Here is a 22191-nt window from a genome sequence, read left to right as displayed (position 1 = left end):
TCCCTGCTCGAACAAAGGCGACGGTAAGCTTTGGTGGCTCCAGTTGCCTGCTGTAGTTTCTAGTAGTAGTCTGCTACTGCCTTCAGGACTTGGTCATGGCAACACTGATACCGCCCCTCTGTCAAGGCCATTGGACACCATTGTGCTTTAGCGAGCTTCCTCCACCTCTGAGCGTACCTCTTACTGGATTAGCTTGTGTCTGTCTTTGCCTCTGGCTTTACTGTAGCCAGGTCTTGGAATACTCCCAAGCCCAGCCCAACCAGTTGCCAGAGTGCCCATCAGGATTATTGTGCCTCATTCTTGCCTCAGCCTGCTCAATTGCCTCCTGCGCCCGCCGCTTCTGTCCTGTTCAGACCTCAATTCCCACAGGAGACCTTGTTGTTAGCAGAGTGTTAGTAAAGACGGACTTCTCTGGCTCAGGTGACCTTGAACTCTTCTACCAGACCGCTGAAAGGAAGCTGTAGCTTGGTTTTGTGTCTGTACAGGACAATGCTACTTAGGCTCCTTGTCTGACCCTGCCACCTGTGCAGGAAGGGGCTGATCTTTCAAAACCCTCCACGATGGGGACTGGGACTTCATAGACTAGTAGTGCTACAGTGGGTACGGAAAGTATTCAGACCCCTTTAAATTTTTCACTCTTTGTTTCATTGCAGCCATTTTCCAAAAATCAAAAAAGTTCATTTTATTTCTCAGTAATGTACACTCAGCACCCCATCTTGACAGAAAAAAACAGAAATGTAGAAATTTTTGCAAATATTACTGAAATATCACATGGTCATAAGTATTCAGACCCTTTGCTCAGTATTTAGTAGAAGCACCCTTTTGATCTAATACAGCCATGAGTCGTTTTGGGAAAGATGCAACAAGTTTTTCACATCTGGATTTGGGTATCCTCTGCCATTCCTCCTTGCAGATCCTCTCCAGTTCTGTCAGGTTGGATGGTAAACGTTGGTGGACAGCCATTTTCAGGTCTCTCCAGAGATGCTCAATTGGGTTTAAGTCAGGGCTCTGGCTGGGCCATTCAAGAACAGCCACGGAGTTGTTGTGAAGCCACTCCTTCGTTATTTTAGCGGTGTGCTTAGGGTCATTGTCTTGTTGGAAGGTAAACCTTCGGCCCAGTCTGAGGTCCAGAGCACTCTGGAAAAGGTTTTCGTCCAGGATATCCCTGTGCTTGGCCGCGTTCATCTTTCCTTTGATTGCAACCAGTCGTCCTGTCCCTGCAGCTGAAAAACACCCCCACAGCATGATGCTGCCACCACCATGCTTCACTGTTGAGACTGTATTGGACAGGTGATGAGCAGTGCCTGGTTTTCTCCACACATACCGCTTAGAATTAACGCCAACAAGTTCAATCTTGGTCTCATCAGACCAGAGAATCTTAATTCTCATAGTCTGGGAGTCCTTCAGGTGTTTTTTAGCAAACTCCATGCGGGCTTTCATGTGTCTTGCACTGAGGAGAGGCTTCCGTCGGGCCACTCTGCCATAAAGCCCCGGCTGGTGGATTGCTGCAGTGATGGTTGACTTACTACAACTTTCTCCCATCTCCCGACTGCATCTCTGGAGCTCAGCCACAGTGACCTTTGGGTTCTTCTTTACCTCTCTCACCAAGGCTCTTCTCCCCCGATAGCTCAGTTTGGCCGGACGGCCAGCTCTAGGAAGGGTTCTGGTCGTCCCAAACGTCTTCCATTTGAGGATTATGGAGGCCACTGTGCTCTTAGGAACCTTAAGTGCAGCAGAAATCTTTTTGTAACCTTGGCCAGATCTGTGCCTTGCCACAATTCTGTCTCTGAGCTCTTCAGGCAGTTCCTTTGACCTCATGATTCTCATTTGCTCTGACATGCACTGTGAGCTGTAAGGTCTTATATAGACAGGTGTGTGGCTTTCCTAATCAAGTCCAATCAGTATAATCAAACACAGCTGGACTCAAATGAAGGTGTAGAACCATCTCAAGGATGATCAGAAGAAATAGACAGCACCTGAGTTAAATATGAGTGTCACGGCAAAGGGTCTGAATACTTATGACCATGTGATATTTCAGTTTTTCTTTTTTAATAAATTTGCAAAAATTTCTACATTTCTGTTTTTTTCTGTCAAGATGGGGTGCTGAGTGTACATTACTGAGAAATAAAATGAACTTTTTTGATTTTTGGAAAATGGCTGCAATGAAACAAAGAGTGAAAAATTTAAAGGGGTCTGAATACTTTCCGTACCCACTGTATGCCAGAGGAGTTGAGGCAGATGCTTGTAAATCCCTGCCTTGAATTTAACCATCGCCTGTTGCTTTGTGTGCCGCTGTATCCTTCAGCCGCTTGTTTAGCCACTAGTAAAATTGGCCTCAAAGCATGGAGCACTTCCTGGGAGCTTGGAGGATATGCAAGGCTACCAAGCAGACCAATCACAGTTCTTTTTTATTTGGGTGCCTCCTACAGTGAAGCTGAAGTGGTTGGTTACTCTTTGTTGATAACCAGAGACCTGGATTTTGCAGGATTAAAGCTCATCCTTACCCATGAATTGAGCCGTTCTAGCCACCTGCATCCAGGGACTGATGTAGTACAGAGTATTACAGAGTAATAGTTATCATAACAGTACTAAGAACTCTACCAGGGAAACAGCATTGGCGCATATGCATGTGCACAGCAATGTTCACACATATAAAGCCACATTATAGTGTTAATGTAAATTAAATAGATGTAATCCTGACTATCTTTGGCTCTTGATAATAATATTCCACTATTTCAATAAAATACCCCTTGCAAAATAATTCAAGGTGAAATGTACACCCCGTATCAGATTCACCACCTGATGCCCTACAACTTTTCTTTTCAAAAGTGAAAATGAGATTCAGAGGAAATTATCATCCAGCGGTCCACTGGATGTAGAAAGAGAAAAACTGCTATAGATAGAGAGATATGATCACAAAGCTGTTATTTGATATGCAAAAAAGCAGTAAAAGCAATTTATGGGGGCTGGGGTTGTGTTAATTAGTTTTCAACTCTGATCAGTCTATATTAAACTGTCTGGACACCACAACGGAAAACTGGTCAGAAGGGCAGTGGAATGCTCTCTGGCAGACAGCTGCATATGTGTGAAGATGGGTGATGTGGCAGGGGAGCCCTTACCATGAAACTTAACAGTCAGAAATAAAATAAAATAATTTTTGAATACAATCTTTCTGCTCTCCCTGCACCATTCCTAGAACACAGTGAAAGTGCAATGAGGCAAAGGAAGGCAAGTGCAACACTGCATGTGTCACGCACACTCAAGTTATAGGGGGAAAAAGCCAAGCAATATCTCCTCACGGTCCACTTCTAGGGTCTGTTTTCTGTGTGCTCTGAAAATAAATTTGGTGTTTGTACACAGCTCTGAAAATGGGAAACAAACAAAGTGTCCTGCACCATGCCACACAACACTTTTCCAGCCAATCCAGCCAATGATTTGTGTGTCAGGTAACGTTAAATGACTTGGCCACAGACATTTAGCTTACTTTCTACTTTGCTGTTGTTGTGATGTTAGCTATAGCAGCAGGAGAGTTGTGAGTATCGCTGTTTGGTCTCGTCCTCTCTGCAAGTTAGCCTCACAGCAGTAATTGTAACTATAGTATGCTTGCCAACAACTTAGCTAACATTAGTTACATTCCTGGCTGTGTCATTTTTCACTCTTTATCATGGTTTTTGTCATGGTGTTAAATCCATCATCGCTTACCCCACCTTTAACAACTGTATGCTTTAGAAAGAGTGAAGTGAATTCTTAAATGTCTAGCAAATGTTTGCCTGGCGGTCTTCAAGTAATTATATCTCTCGAGTGTATTTGTTGTCTGTCACTATTTGGTTATGACACTTTTTGGGGTACAGACGTAAAGACCTTAGCTGTAGATCACCAGCATAGATACACATATTGAACAGGTGTGTGGTAGAAGCTGTGTGTGTTTATGCGACAGTTTAGGCTGAGACTGATGTCATACTTCTCTCAGACCTCACCAGGAACTTAATTTCAGTTTTCTTCTCCTTTTTCCATTAGTCTTTATGTTTCATTGACTGCAGTCAAACAGCCTGAAGATAGGCTCAAATTTCATTAATTGAGATAAAACATATTCAACTCACCCTGATGTAGGTTCACCTCAATCTACCCCACAAAGTATCAGAGTCTGCAATGTTCCAGTGGAACAATTTTAAAAATACTCCCTAATTTATTTTATATGTTGTTAAAAGGAGTGCACTTTGCAGTATCGCTTAAGCATTTGTAAATTACTCTGAATGTGCTCAGAAGCATATTCTCTCATGAGATGTTTCAGTGTCTATGTTGATTATGTGTTAAAACTGTGTGTATGCACTTATTAGTCATGGCTGCCAAACCATGTTATGGTACAGAACAACTGCATTGTCCCCACGATAAGCATAATACTGCTGGACCGTCACACAGCAGTCCAGGCTTTTACTGTACACTGAAAATACAAACCGGAAACATTTCCATGGAGAATTGGGGGGGGGGGGGGTGCGTGTGTGTGTGCACGCATTCATGTCCTGTGGGCTGCCTTGTTGGCAGTAGAAGATAATGGATTTAGACAACTCACAAGTAAGGACATGACTAGCTCTGGCTGTAGAAAACAAGCTCACTCTTATCCCCCCCACCCCTTTTATCTTGTTCTCTTTCAGTAACTCACTGTCCCCTTCTTTCCATTTCTTACTCTTTTTTTTCTGTGTTTAAGTAGATCAGGAAAAAAAACCAGCATGTCCAAAATGAAAACACAACAAAATGATAAGAGTATCTAAACTAAACCTGGACACTCAAACTATTCAGTATTTGTTTTTGCTGTCTGTCTCTCACTTTCTCTAATAGACAGTTAGGATTTATGCTTTTTATCCAGCTGTGTCATCCCATACAAATTTCTTATCATTCCTGGAAAGGAAACTATTTTCACAAGTTAACAGTTTAATTTTCTAGAGATAACAATTCATATTTTTGGTGCACAGTGCAGTCAGAGTCGGGGGGGGGGGGGGGTGTAAGTAAATATTTTTAGTGTTTAGTATATCTCAGGTTAGTAAATCACACATAGGACTCAAGCATAGAGCATAATACACCACCACACTCACACATACCTAAAAACCAATATAACACTAAAACAGATATCTTTCATTTTGAATTGAACTTTGACAGTCAGTTCAGTTCAATTCAGTCCACTTGCAAAGCAATCCGTTCAGTTCAATTCACTTGTGATAAAGAATAAAGGAAAAAAGGAAATCAAATAAGAATCATGACCAAAATGTACTTAGCAAAATGACCATAATGCTTTTCTGACTATAGTAGTGTTCAAAACAGAGTGAAATTCTTGTCCTAAGCTTTCAGATGCATGGCCTTTATCCTCGTAAGGCCTGTCATTGCCCTGCGGTATAATCACTACAAGTTAATACATACAGTATATTCACCAGTCTTCAGTTTTGAAGAATGCTTCTCCTAACATTCAAGGCACCTTAGACACAAGAGAAAACCCTGCACTAATTACCCTTCACCCAGATAGTAAGTGCACTGCCTCTGTCCAAAGCATGACCATGCTTCGGTTAGAGAAGACACTCACAGCACATCAAGGAACTGACAAAAAAAATTGTATGTTTAGATTTGGTGGAAAAAGCTGTACACGTTGAGGCATAGTTCAAATTCAGAGATAGCTGCAGACATACAAGTTAGCAATGCTAAAAAATACTAAAAACTCACATGGTGTTGGAGAGAGCATTGCCAGCAAACAGTGATACAGCAATAAGTGAAAACTGAACAGTGAGGCCACCCAGAAGACTTTTGTAATATAATAGGACGTTACTAAGCGAGGGTTTCCTGCTGCCCATTACAACAGAGGCTGGCTTCTTTGCCTGGAATGAAGCCTCCAGTAATATTATGAGAAATTATTTTCTGTTTTTATGAAATATAATATACATATATAATATGTCACACAGCAAAAGTCATATCTTTGATATCTAAGGAGATTGTTCGAGTGTCAATTACTAAACAAATTAATAGGCATTCAACTGTAGGTCTGATTCAGCTCCTCTGCCAAGCAACATTTTCCAGCTCCTCCTAAGGGATCCCAAGGCATCCCAATACAGATGACATATATAATCTCTCAAGCATTTTCTGGCACAACACCAGGGCCTCCTACCGGTTGGACGTTCCGAAAAAAACTCCAAAGGAAGGCACCAAGGAGGCATCTTAATCAGATGCCCAAACTGCCTCAACTCCTTTCGATGCGAAGAAGCAGCAGCTCTACTCTAAGCTTCCTCCAGATGTCTGAGCTCTTTACCCTCTAAGGGTAAGCCCAGCCATTTTACGGAGGAATTCCTTCGGTCATTACCTAAAGCAAAGCTTGTGACTACAGGTGACAGTTAGAACGAAGACTGACTGGTAGATAAACAGTTCTGTACAATGCCTGCATTACTGCTGATGCCGCACCAATCCACCAGTCCATCTAAAGCTCCATAAACAGAAATAAACTGCCAACAATGCATCAACGCATCATCAGAGCAGTGCTTTATTGTGACAAATAGAAGAACTCCACCACTCAAACTCGAATAAACAACATACAGCCACACTAGGTACCACCTTTGCTCACCACCACTCTCAGGCCAGACAACTCACTGAAGACTGAAGCTCCACCTTCTTCGTGTACTACATTTCAAGACTGAATATCATTTAACGTGTCAAAAAGGCTCACCTGTTGCAACGGCTTGTCCAAATAGGGCTCAGAAAAGTGGCCTACTTGAGTTCAGATTTGGAGGATACAAATACTAAATTCTAGGGCTGCAGCTAACAATGATTTTAGTACTCAAAGCTTATACAGATTATTTCATCAATGCATCGTTTAAGAAGTACTTTTGCTTGGCGGCGGTTTTGTTCTCTGGCTGGACCTCACTATGGCATGATGATAAACTTTTGAGAGGTAAAGATTCAGCCTAACGAGCTGTGGCCTTCAAAGGAAGCGATTCCTTAAATGGGACACAGTTTGAATTTGTCTCCTAATACCACATTCCGTTCGTACAAAGCCTACATTACCTTACTATTTATGCAAGAGAAAAAAGCATGCGCACATCTAAACACACATTTACCTCTCTCACAGGTGCGTGACCAGTAGCCAGTGCCAGTGCAGTCGCAAATGAATCGATTCCAGCCTTCTTTGCAGACACCTCGGTTTTTGCATGGGTGGCTTTCACACTGCTTGACAGTTTGCTTGGTGCATGAAGGCTTAATGCCAGCGCCATTTTGTGCCTCAGCAATCTGACGGATGTCCTTGCTTCGACCATCAATGAAAAGGTCACGGACACAGCCCACATAGCCATAGTTGAGCATCGCTGTCCAGAGCTCGGTGGGCAGGATGAGGTTGGTGCGGTCATTGGGAAGTCCCCCCAAGTACATGTCACCTTCCAGGTCCAGAATCTCGCTCTCACCACTAGCTGTGAATGGGGTCCTTCTGCTGTTTACAGAGATGGTGCCTGGGGTGGGAATAGAGGAAGTAGAGATCAGGTACAGCGGTAAAAGATAGAATTGTGATGTCAGGAAGAAATCGTATTATAAACACAATGATGGAAGCAAAGAACTATAATTCATCCTGATCAGAATATAAGAAAGCTTTTAGTGTACTTTATATATATTGTTGGAAGTCAGTACTGTATTATTGAAATGTGTTTTAGAATGATATTAAATTCAGTTTACTTAATTTTTTCTTTTAAAAGGAAAGTCAACAAACCTCAATATACATTATTACAATTTAAGATAAAATGATAATGGAAACACAAAAATGTATAACACTCATCATCAATAACATATTTTAAGCCGTAAAAAATGCCATTGCTATAGTCAAATTTGGATGTGATAAAGGCATGGATCAAAGTTTCGGCATCAGACAAGGAGAGTGATGAGCGTAAATGCTTTTTAGGTGGGAAAGTGGGACGGAGCAATGATGGAGGAGGTGCAGTTGATGATGCTGATGAACTGCTGTCTGTGAGATATGACCTCAGCCAGAGGAAGTCGGTGATGGAGAGAGAAGAATGGTGTGGTTGATGGTGTTGAAAGCTTCAGTGAGGTCAAGGAGGATAAGAATGCTGAGATGACCAAAGTCTGAAGAGAGGTGGAGGTCGTTGGTGACTTTGAGGAGAGCTAGTTCTGTGCTGTGAGCAAGAACCGGATAAAAATGGTTCGAAAAAGGTTGTTGGAGATGAGGTGGGCATCGAGTTTGAAACCGACAATACGTTTTGGTATTTTTGACAAAAAATACTGCGTGTGTATGTCAGGGGGCTGGAGGAGAGCTCAGGAAGATTATTTATTTGGAAAAAGGAAAGGAAAGAGTTGCACTGTCAACTGTCAGGGATTTGGAGGTATTAGGGGCTATAATATAAAATGCTTATTTGAATTACTACACCTCACTGTTTCACCAACTTCACCAACACAACTGACCTGAGCGTCCATCTCTTTGGATGTCCACGTGATACCAAGCACCATCATTAACCTTTGTCTGGGTGGCCTTCACCTTGATAGTCCCTGAGCCCATGTCCAACAGCAGGTATAGACTGCCATCCAGCAGCTCTACTGCAAAGAAATCCACCTGGACAAGGGCAGAAAAACACATGAACAGACATTCTAAATAATTGAAAAAAATTAATTGCTGAAAAAAAGTTAATGCAAGATGACGTTTTTATTTGTGATTTTTTGATTTGCATTAAAGCTGTATGCATTGTGTTATGATTTTTATAAAAAAGGCTTGACATGTGACCAATGCACAATACAGTTAAGTAATATGTGTAAGCAAAGGTGAATCATTAAGCAACTGTAAATACCATAGAACATGTAATCTGTAAATACTTCAAAACAGTCCAAGGACAACCTTTAATTTAACAAGTATTTGCTCTGTGCCATTAAAGAGCAACTTAATAGAAATGTGCAGGCTAATTTCCAGTAGTTAAACTTCTCCTGTTGCTGCAGAGATGTAGAAGTACAACATGATATCACTGCTAGATGTGGTCACAGGTGCACTAGAGCACTGCCCTGACCATATCCAACTACACTCAGCTATTTGAGGTCAGAGACAACTTTAAACTTTCAACCAGAGACATCAGTGAATCACCGCTGGTGTAAAATTACTGTTTAATGCCTGGTACACACCAGACACATCTTAACTGATTTTACACGCTTTACCATAGAAAAACAACTTTTACTGATTTTTGTCAAGACGCAAAACCACACAGTTGGCGATTAAGTTACTACAACGATTTCAGAGTGGTGACTTGGGATCCCAAACTCACATGATCAAACGTGACTTCAGAAAGAAACATGGCAAACTAAAAAAGACAAAATAAAACTGTAGATGATGTTGTGGCTGAGTAGATGGAATCAGCATGGCTTGTACATTTCATGGTACGTGCAAGTACACAACATCCAGTTGGTGATGCTTCCCAGCCAGCTTGCTCTCAATGGCTATTGTGGGTTTTAGCTCAATATTCCATCTGTGTTCCTTTCACACTACATGATTTCGACTCAAACACGTGGGATATTTACAATTCAAAATCGAGGTGACCCCAATGCAGTTGGTAATTTTAACATTATATCTGTAAACATCTTATACTACAGGATCATTTGGGCAGATAATCTGTTCAGACCATCCTCGAATTGGGAACTCCCACGCAACTGTCAGGAGGGGTGAATCAGACCCAAAATCGACCCAGTTAGTGCAACAGGTATAAGTAGAGTAGCAGAAATCTGACTTGTCAATTTCATACACAAAACCAATGTGATTCTATAATGGTGGTAATAAATTAAAGTTTTCTAGACTGATTGGAACACCCAGGGACCACAAACCCTCAAGGGGTCACAATATAAACTCAGCAAAAAAAGAAACGTCCCTTTTTCAGGACTGTGTATTTCAACAATAATGTTATAAAAATCCAAACAACTTTACAGATCTTCATTGTAAAGGGTTTAAACAATCAATTTACCATAATCAATTAATTAACATGCACCTGTGGAATGGTCATTAAGACCTTAACAGCTTACAGAGAGTAGGCACTTAAGGTCACAGTTCTAAAAACGCAGGACACTAAAGAGACTTGTCTACCGACTGTGAAAAACACCCAAAGAAAGATGCCCAGGGTCCCTGCTCATCTGCGTGAACGTGCATTAGGCATGCTGCAGGGAAGCATGAGGACTGCTGATGTGGCCAGGGCAATAAATTGCCATGTCCGCACTGTGAGACGCCTACGACAGCGCTACAGGGAGACAGGAAGGACAGCTGATCATCCTCGCAGTGGAAGACCACGTGTAACAACACCTGCACAGGATCGGTATATCCGAATATCACACCTGCGTGACAGGTACAGGATGGCCACAACAACTGCCCGAGTCACACCAGGAACACACAATCCCTCCATCAGTGCTCAGACTGACCGCAATAGGCTGAGAGAGGCTGGACTGAGGGCTTGTAGGCCTGTTGTAAGGCAGGTCCTTACCAGACATCACCAGCACCAACGCCGCCTATGGGCACAAACCCACCTTCGCTGGACCAGACAGGAATGGCAAAAAGTGCTCTTCACTGATGAGTCATGGTTTTGTCTCACCAGGGGTGATGGACGGATTTGTGTTTATCGTCGAAGGAATGAGCGTTACACCGAGGCCTGTACTCTGGAGCGGGATCGATTTGGAGGTGGGGGGTCCGTCATGGTCTGGGGCGGTATATCACATCACCATCGGACTGAGCTTGTTGTCATTGCAGGCAATCTCAATGCCTTGCGGTACAGGGAAGACATCCTCCTCCCTCATGTGGTACCCTTTATGCATGCTCATCCGGAGATGATCCTCCAGCAGGACAATGCCACCAGCCATACTGCTCGTTCTGTGCGTGAGTTTCTGCATGACAGCAATGTCAGTGTTCTGCCATGGCCAGCGAAGAGCCCGGATCTCAATCCCATTGAGCACGTCTGGGACCTGTTGGATCGCAGGGTGAGGGCTAGGGCCATTCCCCCCAGAAATGTCCAGGAACTTGCAAGTGCCTTGGTGGAAGAGTGGGGTAACATCTCACAGCAAGAACTGACAAATCTGGTCCAGTCCATGAGGAGGAGATGCACTGCAGTACTTCAAGCAGCTGGTGGCCACACCAGATACTGACTGGCACTTTTGATTTTGAGCCTCCCTTCATTCAGGGACAGATTATTCTCTTTCTGTTAGTCACATGTCTGTGAAACATTTTTCGTTTATGTCTTATGGTGTTGACTCTTTTAGTGTTCATACAAATATTTACACACATTAAGTTTACTGAAAGAAAAAACAGTTGAAAGTCAGAGGACGTTTCTTTTTTTGCTGAGTTTATATCTAAAAAGTTCAAGAGATGATTCACAAGATAGGAAATAAGATACACAACCTGTTGAATATCACTAAACTGCAACTTATTAACATATGCAACCTGTGTCATGAGGAAACATTACTTCAGTTAAATGGATCACAAGCCAGAAAGGTTGGTAACCACTGCTCTAAACACGTTCTAATGACATATGATGCCTGCTAAGATTCTCAGTCATCCTGTATAATTATTATTATTAGTGCCGGGCAACGTTTAAAATTCTTAATTGCGATTAATAGCGATTAATCACATAGTTATGCGTTAAATTGAATAATGAATTCTAAAGCAGTGTATTGGGTATTTTTAATTTAAATGTACTGCTATATACACAAAAGTGGAATAACATGTGGTGTGTAAACACTTTAAACAAATAAGGTGCCAGCAGTATTTCCTTTACACAGTAGGAATAAAATATTTCTTGAACTTAAACATTAATGTAATCAAATCAAATATAAAACCAAACTGATTTGCCGCTGCCAGGGCATTACCTTTTATCTAGCTTGTTAAAACAAGTTAGAGTCCAGAGCCACGATCATAACATAATAACAGGCACCTGTATGATGACTGTGTGTGTATTCAGAGCCAGTGAGCAACAGACTTTCAAAATAATAATAATAATAATAAAAACTGCATTAACGTGCGATAAAATAATTGTCAGTGTTAATTAATGCGTTAACATGATAATAACGTGTTAACTTGCCCAGCCCTAATTATTATAAAGACAAGATTTTGCCGATCACCCAAGGGGATTCATCAATCCTTTGTCGCAATATTTACAGATCATTAACATGGCATTTCTTAAAGTGGAGTTTAAACTAAATCTTAGAGATTCTGGACTGACCTTGGTGTTCTTCTGACTGCGGGCAGCATCTTTGCGCTCCTGGGGTTTGCCATGGGTGAAGAGGATGAGGCCATTGGGTTCGGTTGTGCGGAAATCGAAAGAGATGGATCCCATCCGCTTGGTGTTCCACTTGGGGAGGCTGATGTAGGCTTCGGGAGTCTCAAAAGATATGGGGTCCAGGGTGGCCACATTCTCACATTTGTAGGACACCTCACCCTGGATTTTCATCTTAGGGTCAACAATTCGAGCAAGGCGGGACAATTCGAGACGGATGTCATTGTTCTTATACACCACCTGGACAAGGACAAGGATAGCAATTATTCTTCTATTTAGATATTCTCAAAGATGGATATATTTACTTGTATTACTCAACCAAGTATCTCTGGTAAGACTTACCATAAAGTAACACTAATTAACACGGGTTAAAAGAAAACCAATACCATTACATATACCATGATATAGAGCAAATAACAACACAGCAAGTAATGTAATTTCTAATTGCATTTTGTTTTTGCCATTTGATCAGTGTTTGTTCTGTCCTATATATTTATCCTTACTTATATTTTACCTCACTTGTCTTCACCTTAGTTAGTAAATAATTATTTCACTGTAATCATGGAACGGCGTGTGTGTATGCTGTTTCTAATCCAGGTCCCAGCATGGAGGATTCTCTTTAGATATTGAGACTGATTGAGCGAATTATCCTTAATAACTAATTGTTGTGTTGAAGAGTAAGGACCATGACCAGAATCAAACCCAACCTCAGTGACATTTGCACGTACGTATTCTTTAAGAAAAAATTATGGTTTGATTTAAAATAACTCCTTCCTTAAAATAATCAACGTTGACTATTTTCACATGAAAAACAAAACCCGGTCTCCAGTTAGAAAGTCCTGTGTGTCTTTACACTACGTTTGTCCTTTGCTTCTGTCATTATGGCCCCCTGCTAGTACTGCACTTTCATACATGTATGTACTTTTCATGCCTAGGCGATGCCTCACTGAAGTCCCATTGAGTGCGAACAAAAATAAACATCGGCAAACATCGGCAAATGTAGGTGTAAATGTTTCTCGATGGATGACTTCCTATTTGATATGTGGTACCTCAGCTCCAAGATGTGGAGAAGGTATTGTAAGCCCTCATTCTATATAACAATGTAAGGCTGGATATCTTTACAAATAGAGCCCGACCGATAGGGGATTTTTAAGTCCAATATCGATTTTGATATCTTTTCCACCCTTATTTTAAGAAATGCACAACATAAATAGATAATAAGATAATCCCTAACATTTGTTATGTTGAGACCTCACCAAGATACCAAGACATAATGCAGTTTAGAAATACTACTCTGAACAAAAGTAGAACAAAATATATTCAAGTTTTGATAAATAAGAGTCAAATGTATAAAACTACAGAAAACATTTTTAAAATATCTGATTTATTATAAATTATAGAGTCCTACTTCTGATGAACATTAAATTAAATTGTTTGTAATTGTCCAATCCAATCCATTTTATATATATATAGCACATTTTAAAAAACAACAAAAAATTACAAAGTGCTGGACAAGAAATAAAACATAGAAACACATAGAAAAACACATAGAACACATAAAACAAGACCACACAGTTCTCATGCTGGGTTAAAAACCAGGGAATATAAGTGAGTTTTAGATGGGATCGTAGTCGCCCAGGGTTTTTAACCTGGTTTTTGGAGTTGATCAGTAGAGCTGAGTGACTATGAGGGGGTGTTGACTTGTAAGAGGTCTGAGATGTAGCAAGGTGCCAACCCATTCAGTGATTTAAAAACAAACAATAAGATCTTAAAATGTTTTCTAAAATGGACCGGGAGCCAGTGTAGAGAGGCCAGGACTGGTGTAATGCGTTCATGCTTGCGAGTTCCGGTTAAAAGATGAGCAGCCGAGTTTTGTACTAACTGTAAGCGTGAGAGAGAGGTTTGATTAACACCAATGTAAAGTGCATTACAGTAGTCCTTGAGTTGAGATAAAAGCATGAATCACATGCTCAAAGTGCTTACACGATAAAACAGGTTTAATTTTAGATAAAAGCCTCAAGTGATAAAAACTGTTTTAAACTAAACACTCTAGTAGAGGTACAAGGGAGTTGTTATCACCTGTTTTGAGAGGCAGAGATATTTGGGAGTCGTGCGCATAGAAGTGGTAGGAGATGCCATGCTTTCTAATTATGTTTCCTAGGACGAGGACATATAGGGAAAAAAGAAGTGGTCCAAGAATTGAGACCTGTGGAACACCACAAAGGGGGGCAGTAGATGAACCAAAGTCAAAACAAATAGGACTTAAACTGATACCAACCAAGTGCTCTAGACGAGAGATAAGAACTGCATGGTCTACTGTATCAAAAGCAGCAGTGAGGTCTAAAAGCACTAGTAATGCCACATACATGGATACTGGAATGCTTGGAAATGTACAAGATCCACAGGACAAAAATAGCCTTCATCAAGAACTCAATGGGGCTGTGGAAAACAAGTCTGGAAGCCAACTCAAAGCCAATTGCACAAGTCACCATCAAATGCGGCATATACCAAGGCGATGCACTATCCCCGCTGCTGTTCTGCATAGGCCTGAACCCCCTCAGCCAGATCATCACAAAGACTGGCTACAGATACCGGTTCCCAAGTGGAACAACCATCAGTCACCTCTACATGGATGACATCAAGCTGTATGCCAGAAATGAGCGAGACATCGACTCACTGGTCCACATTACCAGGATCTACAGCAACAACATTGGAATGTCGTTCGGACTGGACAAGTATGGCAGCATGGTATCAAAGAGAGAGAAGATGATCAGAACCGAGGGGACTGAACTACCAGAAGGCCACATTGCAGATGTTCAGGACAGCTACAAATACCTTGGGGTGACGCAGGCTAACAGAAATCATGAGGATGCAGCAAGGAAGTCCACCACAGCAAAATACCTACAGAGAGTAAGGCAGGTCCTGAAAAGTCAGCTAAATGGGAAAAACAAGATCTGAGCCATCAACACATACACAGCCCTGCCGGTCATCAGATAGCCCGCTGGTATAATAAACTGGCCAAAGGAGGAGATAGGACATAAAGACAAGAAAGCTCCTCACAATGCATGGAGAGTTTCACCCAAAATCCCAAACCCTGAGACTGTACACCAAGTGTAGTGAGGGAGGCCGAGGGCTAGTGAGTGTCAAGACCACTGTCCAGGATGAAACGACAAAGATCCAAGAGTACATCAAGAAGAAGGCCCGCAAAGATGAAGGGCTTAGTGAATACCTCAGGCAGTAGAAATCCGAGGGTGAGGACAAGGAAGATGAAGAACCTTCATGGAGGGACAAGCCGCTGCATGGCATGTACCATAGACAAATAGAAGAAGTGGCTGAAATCCTACCAGTGGCTGGGAAAGGCTGGACTAAAGGACTGCACAGAAGCACTAATCATGGCGGCACAAGAACAGGCACTCAGCACAAAAGGCAATAGAGACTCAATAGAGGCAGGAGTCTACCATACCAGGCAGGACCCCAGGTGCAGACTGTGCAAGGATGCCTCTGAGACAGTACAGCACATCAGCAACAGCAGGGTGTAAGATGCAGGCAGGAAATGCGTACATGGAACGCCATAACCAGGTAGCTGGCATAGTGTACAGGAACATCTGCCATGAGTATGGGCTGGAAGTCCCAAGGTCAAAATGGAAGACACCTCCTAAGGTAGTTGAGAATGACCGAGCTAAGATCCTGTGGGACTTCAAGATCCAGACCAACAAACTGGTGATGGCTAACCAACCAGACATTATGTTGATCGACAAACAGCAGAAGAAGGCTGCAGTGATAGAAGTAAGAAATGAGAAAGAAATGAGAGGACCGGTCACAAGAACTGCCAAATAAATCTACAATCACGTCTGTCAGCAACATAGCCTCCAACACTAGGTAACCTAGCTTTAAACACACTGCTGAGCCTGGAGAGGGCAGGGAAAAACGGGAGGGTTAGCAAGTCTGGTGTCCAAAGAGGGAAAAGTGATAAGGGCTATTTTTATTTTTATTTAAGTCATGTAAATAGAGACCAACTCACTGGGAACACTGAGCTACCAGGAGCTACTCACCGTAGCTCCGGCATCCCAGTGTTCTGTCGATATATGCAGGGGTGCCCTATAGGGGGGAAAGTTAGGACAATTCCCCTGACTGACAGGGGCAAAATTTGGAAAAAACTAATATACAATTATATTCATTTATAATAATAAAATGAATGATCTCTTTGTTTTTACTTCATGAGGGAAGGAGCAGACTCTCCACTTCTCTATTTAATAGTCATATCGGCTGTTATAAACACCAATGCAGATATATCTGCAAGTAGCTTATATCGGCCGATAATATCTGCAAATCGATAAATTGGTCGGGCTCTAGTAATTAGTAAAAAAGGCCTGTCTCTAGGATAACCCTGGGTCAAGTAATGCCTGGTTCTCTCTGCAGGTGATGAGAATAAAACCATATAAGTGTTGGATGGCTTGTAAAACTTTGGCAAATCAACTTTCAAACATGTGATTATGCTTCTGCTCAATCCAATAAAATATAAAAAAGCCTCCATCATCATGCTAGTACAGTCTACTGAATTTACCCCACATCCAGATACATAGTTACATCCCTTGCCATACAGCTGGGTTGTAACAGACACAGTTTCCTGTATGAGTAGGTGTCCTGCCAATGATGGAAAACAATGAAAAACATGGAAAATCTTTTATCACAGCACCCCTAAATGCTATCAATAATAGGAGGATCAAGTCACAGAGGGGGATGTTTATGTAAATTGAAATCTGCTGAAGTGGAAAATTGAAGCCATTTTTTCAAAATCCAATTCTGTGGGTAGAGAAACACCCTCTGTCTGGCTATATTTTGGGCACATACAAGCACAAAACAAACACACCCTGTCCTCCATTTCACTCTTTTATATTACTGAGCTGTGCCTGCTCCTCGCCTAGGGTTCTTTCTGAGAGTGCAGCCAATACTGAGTGGGTAAATTCAGCGGCCTGGCTGAGATTATTGACAATCCACCAGTAGATTTGACAGTAAATTAACTCATCCCTTAAGGTACTGGATAGCCTCCCTTTGTTGCCTTTACTTCTTTTTGTTACATTCAATGCCCTCTTGCTCCCTCCATCCATCTATCTCATTCCCCCACCTCTCTGCAAGAAGCAGCCTTTCCTTCTCCTGCTCTGACTGAACATAAATAGGGGAGAGCGGGGTGATATGAGCCTGTGGGGAATTTGAGCCATCCCTTGTTTCTCAGCAGCCATAGACAAAATTGGTCATGGGACCACATATTTTTGAAGAGCCAACCATTTTACTCACTCTGTGATGGAGAGAGGCCCGTGGAATAAGTGATAAGCACATTTAAGATCAAAAAAATTAAAAAAAAAAAATTTTTAAGTTCACGTATCCATGATTCCTGTGTCTGAACAATTACAGACCGGTTTGAGAAAATCTTACACTTGTGTTAGTGTTTTAGGAAGTTACAATATGAGGCTATACAGTAAGCATGACGTTACCCTTGAACTGCTGGATGACACAAGTCTGTTAAAATGGCAGGGATGTGGGAAGTTGAGCCAGATATTTGACAGTAATTTTACATTAAATTCGTTTGCATTGCCGAAATGATGTGACATTACGCATTTTAGACCAGAAACAATCATGTCATGCTTCTATAAATGGAAAACAGACAGGATTCAACTCCTGTTTTGGGTTTGGTCAGAGTAGTGGGAGAGGTACAAAAATGGTAAGCCCATACATCAGGTGGCACGGTGATATGTGACATGATGATAAACAGGATGACTAAAGGATGTGATTGATGTGAAACAACTAGGAGACATAGCTGCGATTTTTCACTATCTAAGTGCAATTAAATGTTGGGACCTGACGTTTGAGTTTGCATGATGAAATTACATTGATGTTTCCGACCACCATGTGGTTCAACTTATCCTCTCCCTTCCTTCCCAAGAGTCCACTTTTTTTTGGAAAGCCATATTTTGAAAACAGTTCATTTTAGATCCAAATTGATCATTCCCAACTCTCTCTTCCAAAACAATGTGTAAATAAAAATGTCAGTCTCTTCAGACAGCACAGAAGGGAAAGCAAAGTTACCAACTAGCTTTTTATCAAGTAACAAGTTAAAAAACTGAAACTTTTTTTATAAATAATAATACAATATGCATTGCTCTCTATTGTAGTCTGTTATGATGTAATAGCAGTGAGTTTACGTGTTTTGTATTTGTTGTGCTGAACATTTATTATTTATTTATTATTATTATTTTGGCTCCTGCAATGGGTATGGGGACATCCCATCCCTGTGCCTTGAGCCGACCAGATGAACCAGTTGTTTCCAGTGCTGATGATCTTGAGCCAGCTGCTCTGCATCCTCCACAGCAACTCCGTGTTGTTGGAGGTCACCCGCGAGGACGTCGAGCCATCGAGTGCGGGGTTTACCTCGTGGTCGTCTCCAGCATGCAGCTCTTGAATCAAACTGGAGAATGGCTCTCGTTGGATGATCAAGAGGGAGGCGGAGGACATGGCCAAACCAGCGGGTGCGGCGTTGCGCAGCCAGACCAGATGCTCTGGGCTGGCACGTGCGGGCTCTAAGCACTTGACTGGAAACCCGCTGGGGACACCTGATGTTCTCTATGGTCCTGATGGCCCTGTTGTTAAAGGGCAGGTCTCAGAGCCATAGAGCAGGATGGGGAGTACTGCTAAGTTATAAATCCGGAGCTTCGTCCTGCGTGAGATGGTATGGTGCTGCCAGAGTGGTTTCCAGAGAGACTGCAAAGCTGACGCAGCCAGGGCTCTTCTGCGGGTAATCTCTGGTTTTAGGTCCCCGTTGTTTGTCACTAGGGATCCCAGATACACAAAATTGCTGACGGGTTCTACAGTATCATTGCCAAACCGCAGGGGAGTTGGATACGGTCCGTCACCAACATACATGAACTTGGTTTTTGTCCAGCTCACCTGGAGGCCAAGCTTCTCAGCCTCTTCACTGTATATATATACCCAGAGCGCCTCTCAGCTGGCTGAGGGACGTGCTGAGCAAGATGGTGTCGTCAGCATATTCCAGGTCAGTCAGATAATAACTGCCGAAGGCCACTCCGGGGACCCGCTCACAAACCCTAGACATCAGATGGTCAATGATGCAGTTGAAAAGGTCAGGAGCAGCCACACAGCCCTGTCGAATGCCGCTGGAGATGGGAAATCAGTCTGAGTCTCTGCCGTTTATACGGACACAGCTCTGTGTGTTACTATAAAGCAACTTAAACAGGGCAATGAGGTGGGTGCTCCAAGGGCGTGTAGGATACTCCACAGTGAAGTGTGGCAGACGGTGTCAAAGGCAGCCTTCAAGTCTATGAACCCGATATAAAGATGGCGATCTTTACGGAATTCATAGATCTTCTCTATCAGCAAGCGTACGGCGGAGATTTGATCTGTTGTGGAGCACTTGCTGGGGACGGCGGCTGCTTCTGATGGCTGGGAGAGCATGAGTGAGCAAGATCCTGGTAAAGAGCTTGCCTGGGATGGAAAGAAGGGTGATGCCTCTGTGATTGCCGCAGAAGTGCAGAATGACTCCTCTGGTCCAGTCGCTGGGAAGCCTCTCTGTCTCCCACACCTCATTGAATATGTGGGTGAGCCACTCGACGGTGGTTTCACCCCCCGGGTTTTAGCATCTTGGCAGTTATTGCACAGATGCCGGAGGCTTTCCTGTTGTTAAGTTTTTTCAGAGCGGCTCTGACTTCCTCAGGTGTGACAGGGTCTGTATTGCAGACAACACTAGGAGCTGCAGCAGGGGGGGCCGTGCTGCAGAAGGAGGCTGAAGTGCTCTTTCCAGCGTTCGAGACAGTTTACCTCAGTTGTTATAAGGTTGCCATCGGAATCTTTCACCAGGGCTGCCTTGATGCGTAGGCCATTACGGGCTTAGCGCAGCAGACTGAAGACATTTACGTATTGGGATAAAAAGAAAAAGAAATGGTGCAGTGGTTAGCACTGACAAGAAACTCGTCGGTTCAAACTCCGGCTTCCTCCCACCATCCAAAGGCATGCGGACTAGGTTAATTGGTGTCTCTAAAATTGTCCTTAGGTGTGAATATGAATGTGACCGGTTGTTTGTCTATGTGTGGCCCTGTGATGGACTGGTGACTTGTCCAGGGTGTACCCCTCCTTTCGCCCAATGTCAGCTGGGATTGGCTCCAGCCCCCGCGACCCTGTACGCAGGATAAGCGGTTGACGATGGATGGATATTTGAATGCAAAGAAATGCATTTATTTTATAAAGTTGATCAAATTCAGCTTAAGCCTGTGTATCATTTTCTTATCAAGAGCAGAGTTATTATGTAAAGCAGGAAAATGTAAACATTGAAAAGTACTACATTTACTACCAGGGCTCTAACAATGTCAGCCCAAATTCAAAGAAGTGATTGTTATTTTTTGCACATCATTTATCTAAATTTGGCCTTCTGTTAGTGAAGAAAGTAGGAAGTGCTTCAGGCAATGCAATGCTTTAGGCATCAAATACTGAAAAGCAGTGTTGCCATCAAATCAAACCTGTAAATAATAATAATAATAAAAAATGTAAATCAACCCATATTCTACAAACAATATACACTAGACTGGATGTATATTGAAATAATTAATGACAGAAAATCTCAACTGTTTCTCCATAGTTCTGCATCACAGCTTTCTATAAACAATGCCATACTGTCTGATGTCACATGTTTTATTTCAGGATGACATTATATAAAGCTATTCATGAGCAGAAGAAAGAAATGTTTGCTTGTTGAAAAAACTAGATGTTACTGCATGCATCTGTAACTACACTATGTTCAAAAAAAGGTAAAAGGGAAATAAGGGAATGTTTGAGAAGAAGGTGCAAACCACCAAGTGTTGTGCAGAGATGGCTGCTGTTATCATTGCGAGAAGGAGACACAGCCGTAATGAAAGAAGACGTAGAGAAATTAAAAATTTTAGATTTTAGAGTGCGATAAGTGAGGAGACAAGAAACCGAGATGTGTCGAGTCAGCTTTACTCTCCACTTCAACATAACATCCCACTGTACAGCGAGTCAGATCAAAAAAACCACACCACGTTAACCCGGAACTGCTATATGACCACCCCTCCCTTAAAGGTAAAGTCCCTTGGAGAATGTCTCATTTAGTCTTACTTGTGGGTCACTACACAGGCCCCCCCCAGAATTCACCCATAATAACAGGCCCAGACCGAACAGGTACCCCAAAAAGAACGTAGGGCACTATTCACTAGTGCAAAAAAGGACAGTCCCTAGAAAAGTCAACGTATAGAGGGGCTGACCGGGCGGCCATGCCGGCTGTGCTTAACAGGAGAGGGGCCAAGAGCAGGGGCAGGGGCATAGTTTGAGGCTGCCGCAGGGGAGCGCCCCCGCTGTTAGGGCAGGGCCAGCTGAAGCGGTCGCCAATATCCACATGAGCAGGCTTGAGATGGTCTATAGCCACCCGCTCAGGCCTGCCCCCCATATCCACAACGAAGTTCTTAGACCCTCCCACCAGGACACGGAAGGGCCCATCGTAGGGGGGCCCATCATAGGGGGGCCATCGTGGCGGATGAAGATGTACTTGGCTGACGGTAAATCCCTGGGCACGTAGGACTGGGGGAGGACATGGTGAGATGAGATGTCGGAATGGGTATGAAACAGTAGGCAATGTCCCAAGACACAGCACGGTGGGAGGCAACCGACCACGGGGCGGTGGCATCTTGAAGAAACTCCCCCAGGACACGAAGAGGCTGGCCATACACCAGCTCGGTCGATGAGGCATGAAAATCTTCCTTGGGGGCGGAGCGAAGGCCAAGCATAACCCATGGGAGGCGGTCAGCCCAGTCGCTGCCTGTAAGGCTGGCCCTGAGCGCGGCCTTCATGTCACGATGAAACCGCTCGCAAAGTCCGTTGCTCTGTGGTACGGTGGACCTTTACCCCT

General features: G+C 42.9%; 1 protein-coding gene across 1 annotated transcript in view; it reads right to left on the bottom strand.

Moving 5' to 3' along the window:
• LOC119910947 (neurexin-3a-like) overlaps window positions 1-22191 on the bottom strand; it is a 214598-nt gene that overhangs the window by 82509 nt on the left and 109898 nt on the right. The window contains exons 7-9 of the mRNA XM_038729815.1: window positions 12210-12503; window positions 8437-8584; window positions 7092-7475 (exon numbers count right to left, since the gene is read on the bottom strand). Coding sequence (XP_038585743.1) covers window positions 7092-7475; window positions 8437-8584; window positions 12210-12503 — 826 coding nt within the window. The remainder of the gene's footprint in view (window positions 1-7091; window positions 7476-8436; window positions 8585-12209; window positions 12504-22191) is intronic.

This window comes from Micropterus salmoides, unplaced genomic scaffold (assembly GCF_014851395.1).
Source record: "Micropterus salmoides isolate LMB-PRFRI ecotype aquatic unplaced genomic scaffold, ASM1485139v1 Ms_hic_scaffold_19, whole genome shotgun sequence".
NCBI classification, from domain to species: Eukaryota; Metazoa; Chordata; class Actinopteri; order Centrarchiformes; family Centrarchidae; genus Micropterus; species Micropterus salmoides.
Note: the sequence above shows the minus strand (reverse complement) of the source record. Positions and strands in the feature narration are given on the sequence as shown.